Genomic DNA, 17,753 nt, shown 5'->3' with positions numbered 1-17,753 from the left:
TTTTGTCAAGTGGAATCTCGTTGAAATTGATACGAAATTGAGGAAGAATGTGGATTGGTTCAGTGAATCCTAAATGGATGGGTATAAGCGTGGATTCGTATAAGATGGTCCTGATTGGGAGTCAGGACCTTCGGGCGGTACGTTTGAAACGAGCGGTATAGAAAACCGAAAGTCAATCAAGAGATTACGTCTTAAAATAGTTTAAGCCATCGGCTTAAATCAGGTTCGGGACGAAGCCTTCAGCGCCACAGACAATAGAACCTAATATTAGAAACATTACCTATAACTTATTCATATACCCGTTCACCCCGCGTAAATACATATATACATATACATTATGCGCACCCTGTAACACCATTCGACTAATCCTAATCAAAAGAGCACCACGCCCACTTTATCCGAAAATTTATGCCCCCCCAACTCAATTACGGGATTCTGCTCATTATGAACCCGGGACATGTTTTTGCTGCTTTATTTATTATTTTTCGTTGATTTATGAAATACTTGTTAAGAGATCTTCTTAACGAGGCACGATAGCCCACGGCTACAGACGCTGAAAAACTTCCTATACTTTCAACTTTTCTCGACAACGGCTTCATTTCGATGCGTTCGCATCACGAACTTCCAATACCATTCTAATCTTAAAATATCTACTGTTTCATATATACGTTATATATATTTCATATATACGTTATATATGTATTGAATTTTATATATATATATAATATCCAACAGCAGGAAGGAGTATACTTTGTCCAGTTAATGGCCGGGTGTATGATAAAGTAAATATGTGAAAAATCAGACACAGGTATTAATTGGACAGAATGTACGTTTCCCATGGTTGGTACCAGCCACGTATAAAATTAGTTTAAATGACCTCACATGGCTAGCTATGAATCAAGTTATTTCAGATACTTTAAGGAATTTATATTTACCATTTGAATTATTGATCCTTAAATATTCATAGGAGACGGTTCGATCAGATTATTTTCGACCTGTTTACGAATAGACCCATCTTCAGGGTCAAGGACAATGGTGCAAAAGAGGCAATGGGTTATGGACGTCACTTTACAGTGCCTTATGTTTTATTAGTATATTCAGCAGGTAGTGTGTTGGGTCTAAATTGCAGCTTATAAAAATGTCCATGCTCACAGAGGGGGTTCGACTCCCTAATAATGTAATATGCGTCGACAAAGAGAAGTGACGCATAAACAGAGAGACTATATACATATTCCGTTCTCATCTCCGTCTCTTTAGACTTGGGTAGATTAGAGAAATTATTCACCTGTACATTTATGATCACGTGTTTCCAACCTGACTCTTTCCCTTCATTTCTTTTTTCTTTTCCTCTTGTTTCACTTAGCAGTCTTCTCTTGCACGGTCGGGTGTAACAATGGGTGCCCTCTAATTATCGAAAGGCCGCGGCACTTTAAAAGTTCCTGAGCTCATCTTGGTACTCAGTTTGGTTACGATGCTTAAAATCGTTGTGCCTTTACGGTCATTCGCTTACTTTCTCTCTTTCTATAAGAAAGACCAACGAGAACAATTGCTTTTGCAGTAAAATCTCCCGATGACTTCTTGACTCCATTTGTAATTTCCATTCATTGAATTGGTACCTATAAATATCGTGGATGTTCTTTTCGTCATAGTCCATTGACCGACCTGAAGTCGCACGCAAGCCGCCTCTTTGAGAACGAGGTCGAACTCGAAGTGGAGAAGAGTCGAGCAAAGGCCGATAACGAGCGCAGGAATGAGTCGTGTGTCAAGCGAGCGTCGCGACGACAAGGAGTGTCGCGTTGAGAAGGAGCGTCGTGGCAGCAGCGACGGGAGATGAGGTACTGAAAGAAAAGGAAAGCTAAAGAGTCGATGGTCCAGCTTTGCCTTTGTTTCACGAGAAGGGGATCTTAACGGGAGAGAATAAGTTTATAACTGTAGCGTATACGAAATTTCATAATCGTTCTTTATAGGATTCCTACACGGAAATGCGACCGATGCCTACGTATCCTGTTCCTAGTTTCTTTGACCAGTATTACCTCTTGCGATAGATAGCCACATGAGCACTCGCCCATTGGGTGCTTACCTACTCTCGGCAAGCGTAGGTAGTGGATATTTAATAGGAAGTAATAGGTAATAGGCCCAATCGTCTTCAGTCAGGTTACGCCCCCTTTTGCGAGCTTCTTCTTGGCACCTTTCGTTTTTATTATTTATTGGTTATAACTTCTTCATGGAGCATAACTTTTGTAAGCTGGTATAAGAGAAAGGTTCTCAAACGAGTCTTATTGTGAATTGGTCTTTGGGACTTCTTAATTTTACATTTTGTTTCTCATGTACTGTGTAACCAGGTAAAGGTTACTTGATCGTGAACCATTACATAAGGTGGATTAAACACCCTTAAGCTTTGACCTGTAAAATCCCTGTAACGGTTAAGAGATTCTGTACGGCTGTAGAAAATCAATAAAAGGCATTATGTCATAGGTAAAGTTTGACATTGGTATAAGGTTAGGTTAAGTAAATCATAATATCCTCTTATCTTGTGATTATATATAGCCAAGCTTCTAGCTCGTTGTCAGCGGGCGTGCAGGAAGGCTATAAAATTCTAATTAATAATCATCAACCCCTGTAATTAAATTAACCGCCTGAAAAATAATTGTTTACGGACGATAAAGCTCTCAGATAGCAGAAGAGCCTCTGCCAGTCGAGTAATGGATTCCGAGATAAAGAACGACCGCTAGATCAATGGAATAGGTTCAGGTTTTCACATGAGACAAGATTCACGTCCAGTTTCTCTCGCGCTAACAAACTCGATTTAAGAAAACGATCACGAGACTTCTCTGAAGTCCGGTTTACGTCACAGTAGCGATTAAATTAACGTGACTGATAGCAGTGCCACTCCGTGGAGATCACCGAAAGCATCGTTACCTACTTTCGAGAAACGAAGTTACCGCACGCCCTCTAGTTTTTCTCCTGGGATACGGTAACCACGTGTAACGTATATTTCACTTATCTTACATCACATAGGAAATTCGAGCTAAAAAATTCAAAAATGAGAATCCCTGTCGTCACATGAGTATCGCGTGTCGCTCAATTGGACATTTTGCTTCTTTTAGGCGCAGTCCCTTCTCCCTCCTCAATTCTAACCCCCTACCTGTATTCTATTGCCACATACGTCCCACCCGTGATTCCTTTTTATATGTTTTTATTAGCGGTTTGTATTTCGAGCAGATGTTTGCCTGGCACAATGGACCTTATAAGGGCTAGCCTGTTACAGCCTCGTACGGTATTGTTGTATCAAGATATAAAAGGTTGGGGTAGGTTCAAGGTCTGCACCCTGCGATTTAACAGGGAAAATTCTAGTGACTGTCGTTCTCGATGAACTTGTAAATGTTGCCGAGAGATATTTCAGTGAGAGATGATCCCGTTGGGAACAAAGAAATCAGGCTGCCAAGGGGACTCTGTGAGAAATTGGGCGTATAGGGTCTACACGGGTAACGAGATACGGATGCAGATGCAGATCCAAGAGAATTTGCATATTGACGGGTCTGCAATCAATTAAAAATATATCGGCAATCTGGGTCTCCGGTCCGGATATATTTCGGAGGTAATAAAGTCACTGTATGAAAATGCAATATATCATGCATGCTGTATATCCTACTTATCTTACTTACGTGATTGGGATCCGTGAAGCTTTCATGGGAGCCATAAGTGCAGGCTCGCAAGGTGTCTGAATTACAGTGGGGATTACAACGTGCAGAGTCATAGGTACATACGATGTTAGTACATCTACGTGTACGTAAATCTTATAATTCGTAAAAGAATTGAAAAAAAAAAAAAAATTAGAAGGAAGTAAACCTTCTTATAGAATGTATATTTTTCTGATTATAAAAATGAATGCTCGCGGGAGACAGCGACTCACTGGCTCGTATGGGGTAGAGGAAGAATTTCTAAGATGGGATCAAGATAACTGGTTATCGAGTTTTAACGATCGTTAAATTCCATTTCAATTTCTTATTTTTAACGTGCGATCGTTCGTTATTCGTTCTCTGTGTAATGCGAAGGCTTATAATTTTATGGCTGTCGCTGTTCATTCTTCCGTTTCGTATAAAATGTTGCGAGGTAAGTTTATTTATTTCCATATGACCACCAACGTTTTTCCCTTATCCTGTAAATCCTTGAATTATTGAATTCTCATATGTTTTCATTTTGAATTACAGACTTTTTTTTCTACAATCCAACAATCGTTTTATGCCTAACAATGCACGAAGAAAACGTTACGTACGTATATAACAGCCAATACAAATAGATACCGTGAATTTATATTATACATATCCAAAACGAAGGGCCTTGGGATAACTTATTTAAGGGACGTCACCCCTAACTGCCGTTTCATATAATATTTTTTTTATCCAGGTACATATGTAATCTGTCACATATGGCATGTGTGAGCGTGTAAGGTCGATACTTGAGATACCCCTGATAAAAAATGACTACCTGCCCTACCGTACCATCGACAATAACCCAACACTGTACCATACATGTATCCATAGATAGTAATTTGAAAATACAAAAATCATAGATACATACGTCAATACCATTCATAAACATGATGAGTACTGTCTATATTTTCTATCAAGGAAATTTGATAAATCAAAAATACTTTTTGACTTTAATATACTATTATATACTGTATATCTCTTTAATACATTATCCTCGACATCGCTACTACGATTCAGGTCCATAAACTGTCGTAATCAGGGAGCGTATAAATAAAACAATAATGAAGCTGATTATATCTCATTAAAGATTTACCAAAGGCAGAACACAGCCTCCAAATTTCACAGTGGGTTATAAATATTTTTACAGCCAGGCTGTATGGGTACAGTTACAGCGAGTGATTAAAAAAGAAAAGGGCAGAACAATAATGACTGTGAAAAAATTGACAATGGGCGTACAATGTACGCAGGATATGCGAGTACCTCCTGTATGAAGTTTATGCCGTACGATATATGCATACGTATGACCATGTTACGCAACATCCTCCCGTTACCATTGTTCATATCATTCAAAATATAGTCTGCGTTACGATTCTCTGTGTTTTACGGAATGACAGACGTCAGGATGGTCTGTGCACGTGGCATAATACCAATAAGGTGTGCGCATACGTGGGTAATTTATGTATGTGCTTTTAACTATCTCACGAACGTTAAACCAACTAACGTGTCCCTGCCGTGCAACGAGACATGATTCCTGTTGTTTGTTAAAGTCATTCCAATCAAATGATAGAGCAGCCTCGCGACGCTCTGCTAACTCGTGCACGAGTTGGCGTGCACCATAAGACCGAAGACTTATACCTATATGGGTTTGTTATCGAAATCAAAGCTATTATCATGGTGGATCGCGTGCCATTGTGGTTATGCGGTATAATTGTGTTATTGCAATATTTAAAATTGCGATTTATTTGCAGGTTATCTAGATGGACGATCGTCTAAATAGGGGTTGGAGTCTATGTAATACGTAGATGGTAAATGTTTACGTGCATTCCCGTAATCAGTAGGGATAACAGTGTCTGGAGGGAAGAGAAAAAGAAACCCTTTTCGAAATTAAAACATATGGCGCGTATACGATTATACTTGATGATAGGTAATTAATGTGAATTTGCCCGGGGGATTCTCTCGTGTGGTCACGGTACACTCGTTTCCTCGAAACGCAGGGAATTAGGGTGACTGGTGGGAAACATTGATTTTCGAATAAAACCATTATGTCAAAACCGCAACGATGACTATACTGTGAATTTAGGTGTGTAGCGAAGTGTGTTATTCCCTGTTTTTTCTATGGTAGTCACTTTTTACGTACTTAAAAGAGTGTTGTTTTTACATTGAACTAGATGGCAATAACAACGCACTTGAATGCGTGTAAAAAGTGACTACGGTAGAAAGGATAGGGAATAACACACTTGGGTTTTCAACGATAGACGCGATTCGCGTTACGATTTGTAGAAAGGTCAGGAACAATGGGTGTCATTTATCTGGAAGTATGACTGGGATATTTTAGAACTACGTGAAATGCTTTGATAATATTTCAATATGGGAAATTAGTTTCTTATTATAATTTCGGCTGAGATGTCTAATACTTCGTTATTTCTTATGAGAACTATGATCGGTTAGGTTAAACCATGTTACATTCCACGCTGTGCTGATCTGATCAATCATTCGACCTCATCCCACATGGCGAATCTTACGAGTAACACGATCGAATTCATACATGCAATTCACGATTCGTTTATCTCGTACAAGTTTGGTACAAGGATATTACACCCTATCCGAAAGATACCAGCAACACATAACTATACATCTAAGACATGAATTTCATACATATATAGTATAATGAAAAAAATCAATTATCACTTACGCTCACGAAGTACCACCCTAAGTTGGGTGTGATAAACAAATTTTTGTTCAATGGTCCTCGAGAGTTTTATAGAAATGGTAACTTGCATTATGTAAATGCATGAACAATGATGGTTAAGACACAATGAGAATCCAGTCTCAGGTAACTTAAAGTGAGGCAAAGTGAAGCAAAGCAAAGTAAAGGTATACAAGAGACAAGAGGTGAGGGAGAGGAAGAGAAAAGAATGCTGAGAGAGAGAGAGAGAGAGAGAGAGAAGGAGAGAAAGAGAAAGAGACAAAGAGAATAAGAAAGAGAAAGAGGCAGGGAGAGGAAGAGAAAAGAATGCTGATAAGACACAATGAGAATCCAGTCTCAGGTAACTTAAAGTGAGGCAAAGTGAAGCAAAGCAAAGTAAAGGTATACAAGAGACAAGAGGTGAGGGAGAGGAAGAGAAAAGAATGCTGAGAGAGAGAGAGAGAGAGAGAGAGAAGGAGAGAAAGAGAAAGAGACAAAGAGAATAAGAAAGAGAAAGAGGCAAGGTAGGATCGTAGAGGTAACATCGTAGAGGCTGGGACCTGATCCCAAAGGCAGGAGCCGTTGGTTGGTGAGGCCAGTCCATCGCGGGACCTCCTCTCGTCCGAACGCGCTTACTTTCTGCCCGCTCGTTTAAATCACCATGTGGTGCTAGCCCGCTCGTTTGAATCCCCCATGTGTTGCTCTAGGTGGTGTTATAACACACGCAGACCAGGTAGGAACTGCACCACGTCAGGAGTCCGGCTTTCCAGGACACGAGTTCGGGACTTGTACTCGCGTGCATAATAGATCATCGCCTGAGCGCATGACTGATTATACCAATAAAACTAGGGGAAACGTGCCAGTCTTGATAGCGAGACGTCATCCGGACAAGCCGAATCGATGATTCCGTATACCGCGATCGTCGGCAACGTGTACCAGGACGACAATCTTTTCTGGAAAGATTGCGATCGTTATTCAAAGATTCATCTCCTCGATGATGAGGAATTACGATAACTTGCTGAACTCCATTAAAGGATGTGGTTTGAGATCATTTTATTGAGATTGTCCTGGCAGATGGAAATGTGGTTAATTTGGTACCTTAGGGCAACATTAACATGATAGTTGGAACTGTTTTTTGTGGTGCTTGTTTCATGCATTTGGTGCGCGACTGATGGTTAAGCATTGTTTTTGTGGCTGATGATTATCTTTTTTTATTCAATTTTGAGGTTCGATACGTTAGTGACATTAACGTTATAGAGTGATTGTTCTCTGATGAGCGAAACAAGAGAATGTGTGACGTAAGTGATTTGTGATGTGATAAGTGATCAAGATTCACGATTGAAAGTGCTAATTCTGGTAATTGTTAAGTTCCATGTGGTTTCGTACGTATTGATAACGATAAAGAGTATTCGACGTTAGTGCCAACGCGATTGGTAGGCGGACATGAAGAAATCGTCCATGAAAAATCATTTGTGACGCTCAAATGACAGTTTCCCACGCGCTGATGTCAGTACGGATCGAACTGTGCAGCCGGCTGTAACGTTAATGATCATTTGTGAAAAGTCGGGAACAAACGAAATCAAATACCAAGGACATTTGTGCCACGCGGGTATTTCTGATAGTTAGAATCAAGCACTTTATTAATAAACTCCTGCATGTTTTTTTTCGACTAAAGAATGATTGGATTAAAAAGATACGTAATTATTAAAAAGTGAGTTTAATGCGTTAATAATTACAGAAAATACATTATTTCAGTCCCGTGCGATTTTATTCAACCGATTTTCAGCGTGGTGCCAAGAAATGAGTACTTGGTACGGTAAAATAAAAAATTCATGCTGGCGACACTATTACATAACGTTCGTAGTTTCGTTTACTTAAAATCGTTCAATTTTCGGTATACATATAGTAGTTTTGAAAAAAAAAACCTGACTGAAGCTGTCATACATGGACTATTTTTGAAATTTCAATGCTTCTACCGTGATCTGTAAATAGATCGTAATTCTACGGTAATGAATCTTGTCAATCTTTATCTAAAATCCACGTTACGTACTATTATATAGAATTCTAAAGAATTGGTCCTTCGATATAGATAGCATACGGTTATCTTATTAATTAGCCCCCATTTGCTAATGACTCAAGTAAGTCGGCACACAAGAGCGCGCACTCGATTCCATTGGCATTTGGCCATTAGGATAAATGAGTTTGCCGTCTTTCCGATAAACCGCGTACTTTGGATTCGATTAACTTTCTATCGAGCTTAACAGCACATTGATGTTTAAAAAGTATCCGCACACGTACCATGGCGCCCGTGCGATAAGTTAGTTGCGTAAAATATCATTGAAAGCCGTAAATTTGTTCATCCTTCGTATGTACATTCGTCTTATATAGACTTCGATAAAAATTTACTTGGCGAATGGCTCACGGCTCTCCTACAACATTTGTCGATTTATAGCTTGCACACTTTGTGCATCGGATCTCTTCTGTTCCTCAGGCTCACTTGCATAAGATCATTACACGCAGCGAAATACGTCTGCTACACAGCAAATGCTCCATAAACGTGAGATACGACCTACCGAGCGTAAGGATTATATTTCAGTGCTCTTCGGTTTGACGTTAAAAGGTCATTATATTTTTCGAAACCTTTGTCAATTCCGACCAACAAGTATGGACCGTGTCCACCACGACCTACAAGAAGTTTACTAAAGAAAAAAGATTTATTGTAATATTTTATATAAGAAAAATTATTAATTTTCATTGAACGTAAACGAATCGTTAATCGATACTAAAAGTAGTGACTCGTTATACGAAGAAAGCTAAAGAAAAAAAAAAAAAATGGAGATTCATTGATTTTTAAAAATACCAGTCTCTGAAATTTCAAAGGAAGTACCGCTTGTGTACTATACTCAAAGTGGATACCCTAAACGGGACAAACATTGTGTCACCAGCAGCACTGTGAGAATGTTCGGCATACGTATAGATAATTTAATGATTCTTTGTTGCGATTACAGCACTGATTTGCTCGCGAGACTTAACGTTTGTAGAACGTTTTTAAGATTTAGTTTCCTTTCCTTTTTGGCACCACACTGCAGACTTCGCGATACCAGATAATGGAGTTATCCAAGCGCTGTGTAATCCGATATTCACTATAGGCTTTGGTCAATGTCAAGTGAAATAATCATTGAAGTATTTAGCGACGGCAAACAATAACCAGTACCGGTGACATGGTAAACACTTTAGAAATCCCAAATGTTAGTCTTGCGCCTTGCCCCTTCCGTGCTATGAAGAAGAAAAAGTCGACCTTTCAGTCTACACTTACTTGTGGATGATTAAGTCAAGATTTTCATAATTTTTTTACTGTATCATTTAATTCCTTTGGGTTTCATTAGTCCTCCCAAAATTGGGATCATTATCGAAATCGACTATTTTAGGTTAGGTTATTTCTTATTTCCGAAGGAAAGAACCTATTAGCGGTTTAAAAACGCCACAGGATACGCGTTGTGTCTATACGTATAAATGACGGGAAAGTCCCGAAAGTCACAAGTCGGATAATTATTAGATTTCAGAATCGGTCTGTATAATGCGTCCGGATGAATCCGCACGGTTTCGTAGGTTATCAAAAAAGGGAGAACTAGTGGGGAGTACAATCTTAAAGTTTCCACAGGATAGATAAAACTTTAACGACTTGAAGGAGCCGCTTGACTCGCACCTAAGACGAATCCTTGATGACTGATATCTTTACACCACGTAAAAGAATCAAGGAGCCGCAGCCTTTAGACGACCTGGACAAGTCAAAAGTGGAATAGTGGATGGTTCGAGATTTCTCTAGAAAAGTTATTACGGTTGTGTAAAAACGGACGATGAACTTGCATCGCTGTGCCAGATCCTGATGACCCAGTAGGAACTCTCGTGAGAATATGGATCCTTTATAGCAGATGATCCCTAAGGGAAACGTCATCCTGTCATCGAGGAAGATCCAGGAATTATCATCGATATCTAACCAACCTGGTTAACCTCATCAAGGACAGTTTGATGAAATCAGTAATCAAGGTGATTGTGATGTAAGAGATGCGTCGTGGTGACTTCGCGGTGACCGCGATAGCCCTCCTTATTCTTGGGCAGATCCAGAGTCCCCAACAAGTCAGGTGAGAAGATACAGAAAATGATAAACAATCATAGCAATCGTTAATACACTTAAGTATACCTAATATTAATCATATAAAACCCTTACCATCCCATCTATGGCGCGTGGTACTTGATCTTAAGAAGGATCTCCGGGTGGCCCATAAGATTCATCCTGGTCCTTTCCTGGAATAATTTATCCCGAGTAAACTAATCCAATCATGATAATCAGGCACTGTCGGTTTCCCAAGTGTCAGGAATAATACAGCTTCCGAAAGGTCTACAGATAAAAGGAGTATAAAGCTAGAGAGCCTCCTGGTACAGGAGGACCAAGTTGTATTTACATGCTGGAGCTTAAGGTGCGATAGTGCTACCAGTGCTACCACTTGTCCTCACTGTCGGCATCGGCTACCCACCAATCAGAGGGTCCGGCCCACTCCGAGTGACAAGCAGGTTCGCGACAGGTCCCCGAAGTACCGTTTATGCCGTTTTTGCAGACGAGGATCGCCATCTTTCATCGGGTGGCTGCGTGTATACTGGAGCAAGGCTCATATTTATTTTCCCTTCGAAATCCGGGTTTTGCTTCTCTCGTTTCTCTCTTGTTGCACGTTGCGCGCGCGCATTCGGATCGGCCCACTGTACGTTCTTGATGCTTATGCAGAGTTGAGTTGTCGCCGATGTTTTCTCGTGGAAGCAAGTCATTCAAGACGTTGAAAGCTGAGGACTCGACTCTTGTATATTTATGAAGCACCATTCACGTGAGCATACCTATCTGGTAGAGACCATTTCAATAGGAGGTATATATATACATACATATAGATACTCCTTCTTTGACAATTAGGTAGACCGGTGCAAAGCTAATCCTACCCTTACAGCTGGGGATGATCACCTAACTGTACCTAACCTATGCATCCTCTAACTATGTGTATACCTATTGCATTCAGTACGAGATGGTTTTTCGTGTCACGTGAAAATGTTGACGCCCTCATGGAAACGGAGTAGGCGGTATATCCCTATAGAACGAGATAGCTTAGTTGATGGATGAGTTTCAGGGTTGATCTTGATCTTTAGTCGTTGATGATGAGTTTGATGAGGCTAATCGTCGTAGATTAAACGGAATGATTAAAATTAATCGAAACTGTCTTTTTGTGTAGTCCTGTATGAAATTACGTATACAGGTTATCCTTGCTTTCTCATATTTTTTGTTTACTCGACAAGGAATACGATTTAACTCGAGGATATTTCATTATACACGTCACACGAAACGTGTGCTCTATCAAAACGAAGGAATCGTCACAAGCAGCCTTTAAGGAGTTACAAAACAGAAAACGTCGACACGTGCTCGCGGACCGTCACACCTTGTCAAACTCGAATGGCTGTCAGCTTCCGTGATGGATCCGAAAGTGTACGACTGGTATTTATACACGTGATAAGAGGAATTTTCTCATGGGAAACCCACGAGAGAAAACGTATCTAAATGATGATTTTAAAGCCAGTTTATTTTTTGTCTCTAGTGTACTTTTATAATTTTCGTAAAAATTTTTCACTGGAATGTCCATGGTAATTGTACGTTGTTATCAGCAAGTAATTATCTTCTAGTATGGATATAGGTATGACACATGAATAGCTCTCTTGTCACAGATTCATTTTAGTCCATACCGTTACTGTATGTACTTGGTTGTACTATATTTAGCAATTCTTTATTTAACAAGTCGTTCTTATCACTACATGTATAATACCTACTTTTACACTGCTATATCCATCCGTTCTATGTGGATGACTAATAAATGGAATAGGTATCTAAATAAGAAGATAGTATCTCTACACGTATTAGTCATAACATTCATTTTAGTTCCTAGAATAGAAGCCACTAACAGATCTCAGTTCACTGTAATTTTTTGTTCCGGAAGTTTGATTCATTTTTATAAATTCTTATAGCGTGAGAATTCACAGATCTAAAAATTAGACGATTTTGTATTGAGTCAAAAGAAAGTTATGAGGAATATTCGATTAAGAAATAGATCTTCCTTTTATAACGGTTGATACGATTCTGGAAAGTAAATAAGTAACATGATCAGAACAAGTCACTCTCAAATTCGTGATTGTGATGAATAATAGTGGATCACGCGGTAGCTCCCAATGTCCGTGACAGAGCAAATTCACTGCAAATTGGCTGAGTCTTTGTAACACGACTTAACGCGCTTCTTTATTGCATCGATAATACCTCTCGACGGACTTTACGATCGCGTCATTTAATTCCGTTGCTCGCGCAATGGAGCCGTCTCGCAAGAGGATTCGTTTATTACAGGTTCTCCTCGATCGTCAAGAATCGGCAAGCAGTGCCTCGCACAACATTAAGATCCGCCGTCTCCTTAATTCCGTACAGAGAAAGTCTATTGTGACTTGAGTTTGTCTATCAGTGAAAAATACAACTCATAAATGTCATTCAAATACCGTATAAGACTTTTTTTTATTCGAAAGAAACCATAAATCTCCATGGGCGACATCATACAAGTTAAAAGATACCATGTACCACTTACGTTCAATAAAAAAAAATAATCCGTATATGATGCGATGACATATTTTATTTTATTAACGATTGCATCATTAGTAATAAAAAAATAAAAAAAGTGAAAAAAGTGAGTAAAATAGTAATTAAGAAAATTTATATGACAATGAATGATCGACGAAATTCTTTTGATTTCATATCGCATACGACCGAAGCAATTGGATAACACGCAGTGTGGTTGTAGGAATGGATGAAACGATAACGACGTAAACAATGGACTCGTTAGGATCGAAGAGAAATAATATTATTTTTTCACGTCCGGATGATCGACGGCTCGTTTACGATCAGTCTCGGAATCTAAATCTCCGAATAGATCCTGCCGAAATATCTTCCCATAAGGATATGATCTGGACTCTATCTCAAGCCGACGTTCCAGATGCTCAATGAATCTTCATATTAAATCTATTTAACCGGATGGGTTATCGGTTATCAAAGAGTCACGGGCCGTGTGATGTGATTGGTCTTACGTGTTGCGTCTCGCGTGTTACGGTACAGCGTACGACAAGTATAAGGACAGTGGATCTGATTTCACAGCCTCGGGGCAAAAGCATTCAGCGTCCCTCGGTACTTTGATATTTATTTCGTTTTATGCACTCGCGTCGATCATTATTGCACTGTAAATGCACAGTGTAAAGTGCGGTATATAGCTGTCTCTGGATGCACAGGGTGAAATTGCATGTATGTCGTTATATGGTACACGTTGACTTGACTTCGCTAACTTTTGGGTATTTACGTGAAAACTTGTTTTGGATTATTTATGAGTTTTTTTTTTTACTTATTCATTACTCTTGGATCATTTATGAATTAATAAAAGATAGACGTTGGGTAAGTGTGCTGTGGAAAGATGAATTTAAGAATAATAAGTGAGGGCGTGAAAATATATATAAAATTTCATTAGTGAATCGTTGAGGAAGCAGGCGAAGTGTGGTGCATCCATCAAATTCCGATGCACTTTGAAAAGTCATTAATAACACTTTTCACGGGACTGGGGTGCATCGTGCGCTAATGCATAAAAAATTACACGTATCAATCTAAATTACGATTTTCATACGCGCAGCTACGCAGAACGTACTTGACGTACCTAATATTCACGTGTGAGAAGGCATGTCCATCGATCATCGGGATGCGTCGAGTTTTTGACTTTTAAAAACTGTGCGACGTAACTTCTTTTGAAAAAAAAAGAGGCTCGACACACTCAGACTTGACGTTTACAAATAGCTGTTAAAAGGTGCATTGTGCTCTCGAGTTGGTGCACCAAGATACGTATTGCGTGCAGGGCATTCCTGAGACCGCTTATATTAGTCTCCCTTTTCATGGAATAACGTAGAAGGGTATATCTATATATTTTCAAAGCTTCCATCGAATCCCATCAGCACTCTCAGCTAACGATAAGTAATGCCAACAGCTACAGTGGTACAGGTCTTATTTATAATCGAATAAAAAAAATAACAATAAATTCGATAATAATAATACCTCCCTATATATCAAAAATAGAAAATACAATCTTTCGCAAGTGCATCAAATATACACGCATCATTAAAATCAAAGTTGTCTGAAACATTTTCGAAAATAAATCCTACGCGATCTTTTTCTTTTTTACTGTCTTTTTATCTTATTAATTCTTCTCAGATACTCTGATATCGCTAGCTAAAGTGGAGAGATTACAGGATGCAAATCATCCGATCTTATACAAATCTTCCAACCTGTTTGAGACGCTATCGATTCGTCGGAGAGTAATGTTTAGCGTTATTTGATATCAACTACGGTCCCGTCTATATTATATACCCCACCTACATAATTATATATATATATACATATATATTGGGTGTATATAATACAAGCCTACAGAGAGACTACTGCATTAAATTAAGATCCGATATAAAATAAACTGGTGTAGGGCCTCCCGCCGTGAAGAGAAGTAATACCATTCGGTGAGTTCGTTTCAGGAGTGTTGTTCATGTCTTCATCTCTTTGAAGCGTGGTATCTACACTGCTTGGTAGCATTTACCCGAGTTTCTATACCACCTTATATGCCGGTAATGTAAGCGTGTGTAGGGTCCTTCATTTTTTTTTATTATTCATTAGTAGCCTTTCTTTTACCACTCTTTCTCCATACGAGACTTACTTTAAAAACACTGTTAATAGTCGGGTGTTACATGGAATTCGTGAACAAGATTTGTTCGTGAAGCAGCCAGGTTGTAACTTCACCACCACATTCTCTTCACCTACGCCCAATGTATACTTTGTTCATACGCGAAGGGCCTTCCCAGCTGTTAGAACAGTTAGGAGACTCGTAAACAACTTTTATGACTTAATCCTTTGAGTATTAATTTAGGTACGCGTATGCGAAGGATTATTTTTTATTAATTTGTCAATTTATGTGTAATCGTTTTATTTGGATATCGATGTTATTTCATAATGAGTTTCTGTATTGTTTTTTGTATTCAGAGTGGTTTCTCGTTTTTTTTTTTGGCTATTCAGTGAGTGTAACTAGACACACCCATTAGAATCCTATTATGGGCAATTGTTCACACATTTGCCGTTGTCTATAGCCACTTCACCATGGACGTTAATGTTGATTCTTTCTGTACCTACCGGATTGCCAGTTCACCATAGAAAATAAAGAATTAAGACCGGACAGCTATGGAATTAAAAGTTAACGCTTTGTATCCTACCCTTACTTCGCTATTCAATCTATGGACGTATCGATAATGGGACATGCATTGTGCTGGTTAATAGATTGTCTGTAGATAATTGATTTCTGGTAGCGAAGGCGCTCTGGTTCCCATGACTTTAGCCCTTGAACGGTACACTTCCGCATCCGATCACCAAAGGTACTCCGGGCTTTGGGTATGCGACACCTAATGTACCGTTCTAGGGTTCGTATTGTCGAAATACGTTGTGTATCCATTGCATAATTATTTGTGTAAAAATAGTAAATAAATAAGGAAAATATGATTTTTTTATGAAAAAATTTAGTACACCGCGTACTGGCAAGTTTTGTTTTTTGATATTTGAGGAGTGTCGATTTATTCGAAAATGACACATAGTCGGAGCCGCCTGGCTTATTTGTTTATCAGCTGATAAAACCGTGTAATTAGTGTACCGCTAATGAGAATATATTGATACTTGGCACGATCGTCCATCGTAGGGCGATATACGTGAGAGCCCGAATGGTAGCCCCCGCCATATTGAATTCCGAATGTATGGGAACGCGAGCGTCTTGAAAGCCCCTTTAAGACGCCGCATAAAAACCAATGGGATCGGAAGGTATCCAAAGAGCCTCGACGGCTCACCGAAAAAGATTCGGCGAAGATCCAATTAAAATAACCAGTGGTCAGGAGAGATGGCCAAAAGAAGTATAACGACGTAACAAACAGAAAGGACAAAACGCGAGGGGGCAGCTAAATAAAGGAGCCCACGAAACGTGGGACAAAGCGCCATTAAAATATCTAAGTGCCAGGAAGACTAGCAGCGCGATCGAAGAGGTCGAAAGAAAAATAAGCGGGTATTCCACGAGTGGATACGTTCCCGTGATTCAAATTGATTAAACACAAAGATCCAATGGAAATAAAGCCTTCCTGGCTATCCACGGAATGTCTTCTCTGTATCCAATCGAGTTTGTTCAGCGAGGTTAGGTTAGGTTAGGTTACCCGTGGAATAAGTAATCAGTAGGAATTTCAAATTGCGCGCGGATTCTCAACCTGACAAGATGGCGGATTACGGAGTCATTATTAATTACAGAGACGCCGGACCTACCGTTTGGTGAATTACAACGTTGGCTTCATGTGCACCATAGTTAATGTCGGTATATTCGCCTGGCACTCGATAGCAGATCTCACTTGTTAAGTGTACACGAGCAAGAACTCGTATGGCAATTTACAATCTCATATCTGAAAATCATCATCAGCCCAGCTAGTTTAACGCGCTGGTGCGATCCTGACGTATGTCTTTATTAGTGAAGATGTCTTAGAGGTTATGTTATCGGGTTGCATATAAAGCATATAAACATACTTGACTCCTGCGCTGTCTATGCTATCATCTATCCTCGTGAATACGTACAGCAAACGTGCGGATGGAGAATTCCCTGCACTCCCAGTTTCACACTCAGGATTCTCTGTCGTATAAAACACTCCTCGTAAAATCTCGAGTGACACGGCATGCGTGCGTGTGTCTTTAGTGGGTATCCTGATCTACGGCCGTGCTAAATCGCCGAGAGGAAAGATGCTTCCATCCTATCCAGTGCCAACTTAACCTGGCTATGTGTAGAAGGGGATACGAGCATTTCGACACGACTTGCTGAGATAGGCAACGTGTACGTTCCTAACCTATAAGTACAAGTCCCTGGGGGAAGTAGACGCTAGCGAACTCGACAGCCCAGAGCTGCAGGGTGAGTCATTTAGATTTTCTAGATTTATCATCACGATGTTTACAGTCAAAGAACGATCAGGGAGATTTTTGAGAATGGGAAAGAGAGAGAGAGAGAGAGAGAGAGAGAGAGAGAGAGAGAGAGAGAGAGAGAGAAAATCCATTTATTTGATCAAGGATCAGGTGATCCTGTGAACCAGTGTACAGTTAGATGATCATTATACTATAAACAACAAATACCATAAATTTTAATCGATTATATCTAATGTAATTATAATATAATAAATTATAATATAAT

At 39.5% G+C, this 17,753-nt stretch overlaps 1 protein-coding gene and 1 long non-coding RNA gene across 10 annotated transcripts in view; both read left to right on the top strand.

The window, feature by feature from the left end:
- Positions 1 to 17,753, top strand: part of LOC107264923 (protein Wnt-2) — a 52,360-nt gene that overhangs the window by 394 nt on the left and 34,213 nt on the right. Inside the window, exons 1-2 of one of the 9 annotated variants that reach the window (XM_025082148.1) lie at positions 6,988 to 7,755; positions 10,061 to 10,541. The exons of 1 other annotated variant lie outside the window; for it this stretch is intronic. In XM_025082148.1, the coding sequence (XP_024937916.1) occupies positions 10,465 to 10,541 (77 nt within the window). In that variant the 5' untranslated portion in view covers positions 6,988 to 7,755; positions 10,061 to 10,464. 7 more of the 9 variants (XM_025082146.1, XM_015733726.2, XM_025082145.1 and 4 more) reach the window with 7 other exon arrangements.
- On the top strand, positions 4,057 to 4,526 carry LOC112493936. The gene is made up of 3 exons (XR_003058927.1): positions 4,057 to 4,113; positions 4,212 to 4,272; positions 4,408 to 4,526. It is a non-coding gene; the product is annotated as an uncharacterized LOC112493936 (long non-coding RNA).

Source organism: Cephus cinctus, unplaced genomic scaffold, assembly GCF_000341935.2.
Source record: "Cephus cinctus unplaced genomic scaffold, Ccin1 Ccin1_scaffold0204, whole genome shotgun sequence".
NCBI lineage: Eukaryota > Metazoa > Arthropoda > Insecta > Hymenoptera > Cephidae > Cephus > Cephus cinctus.
This window is presented reverse-complemented; position numbering and strand designations above follow the sequence as displayed.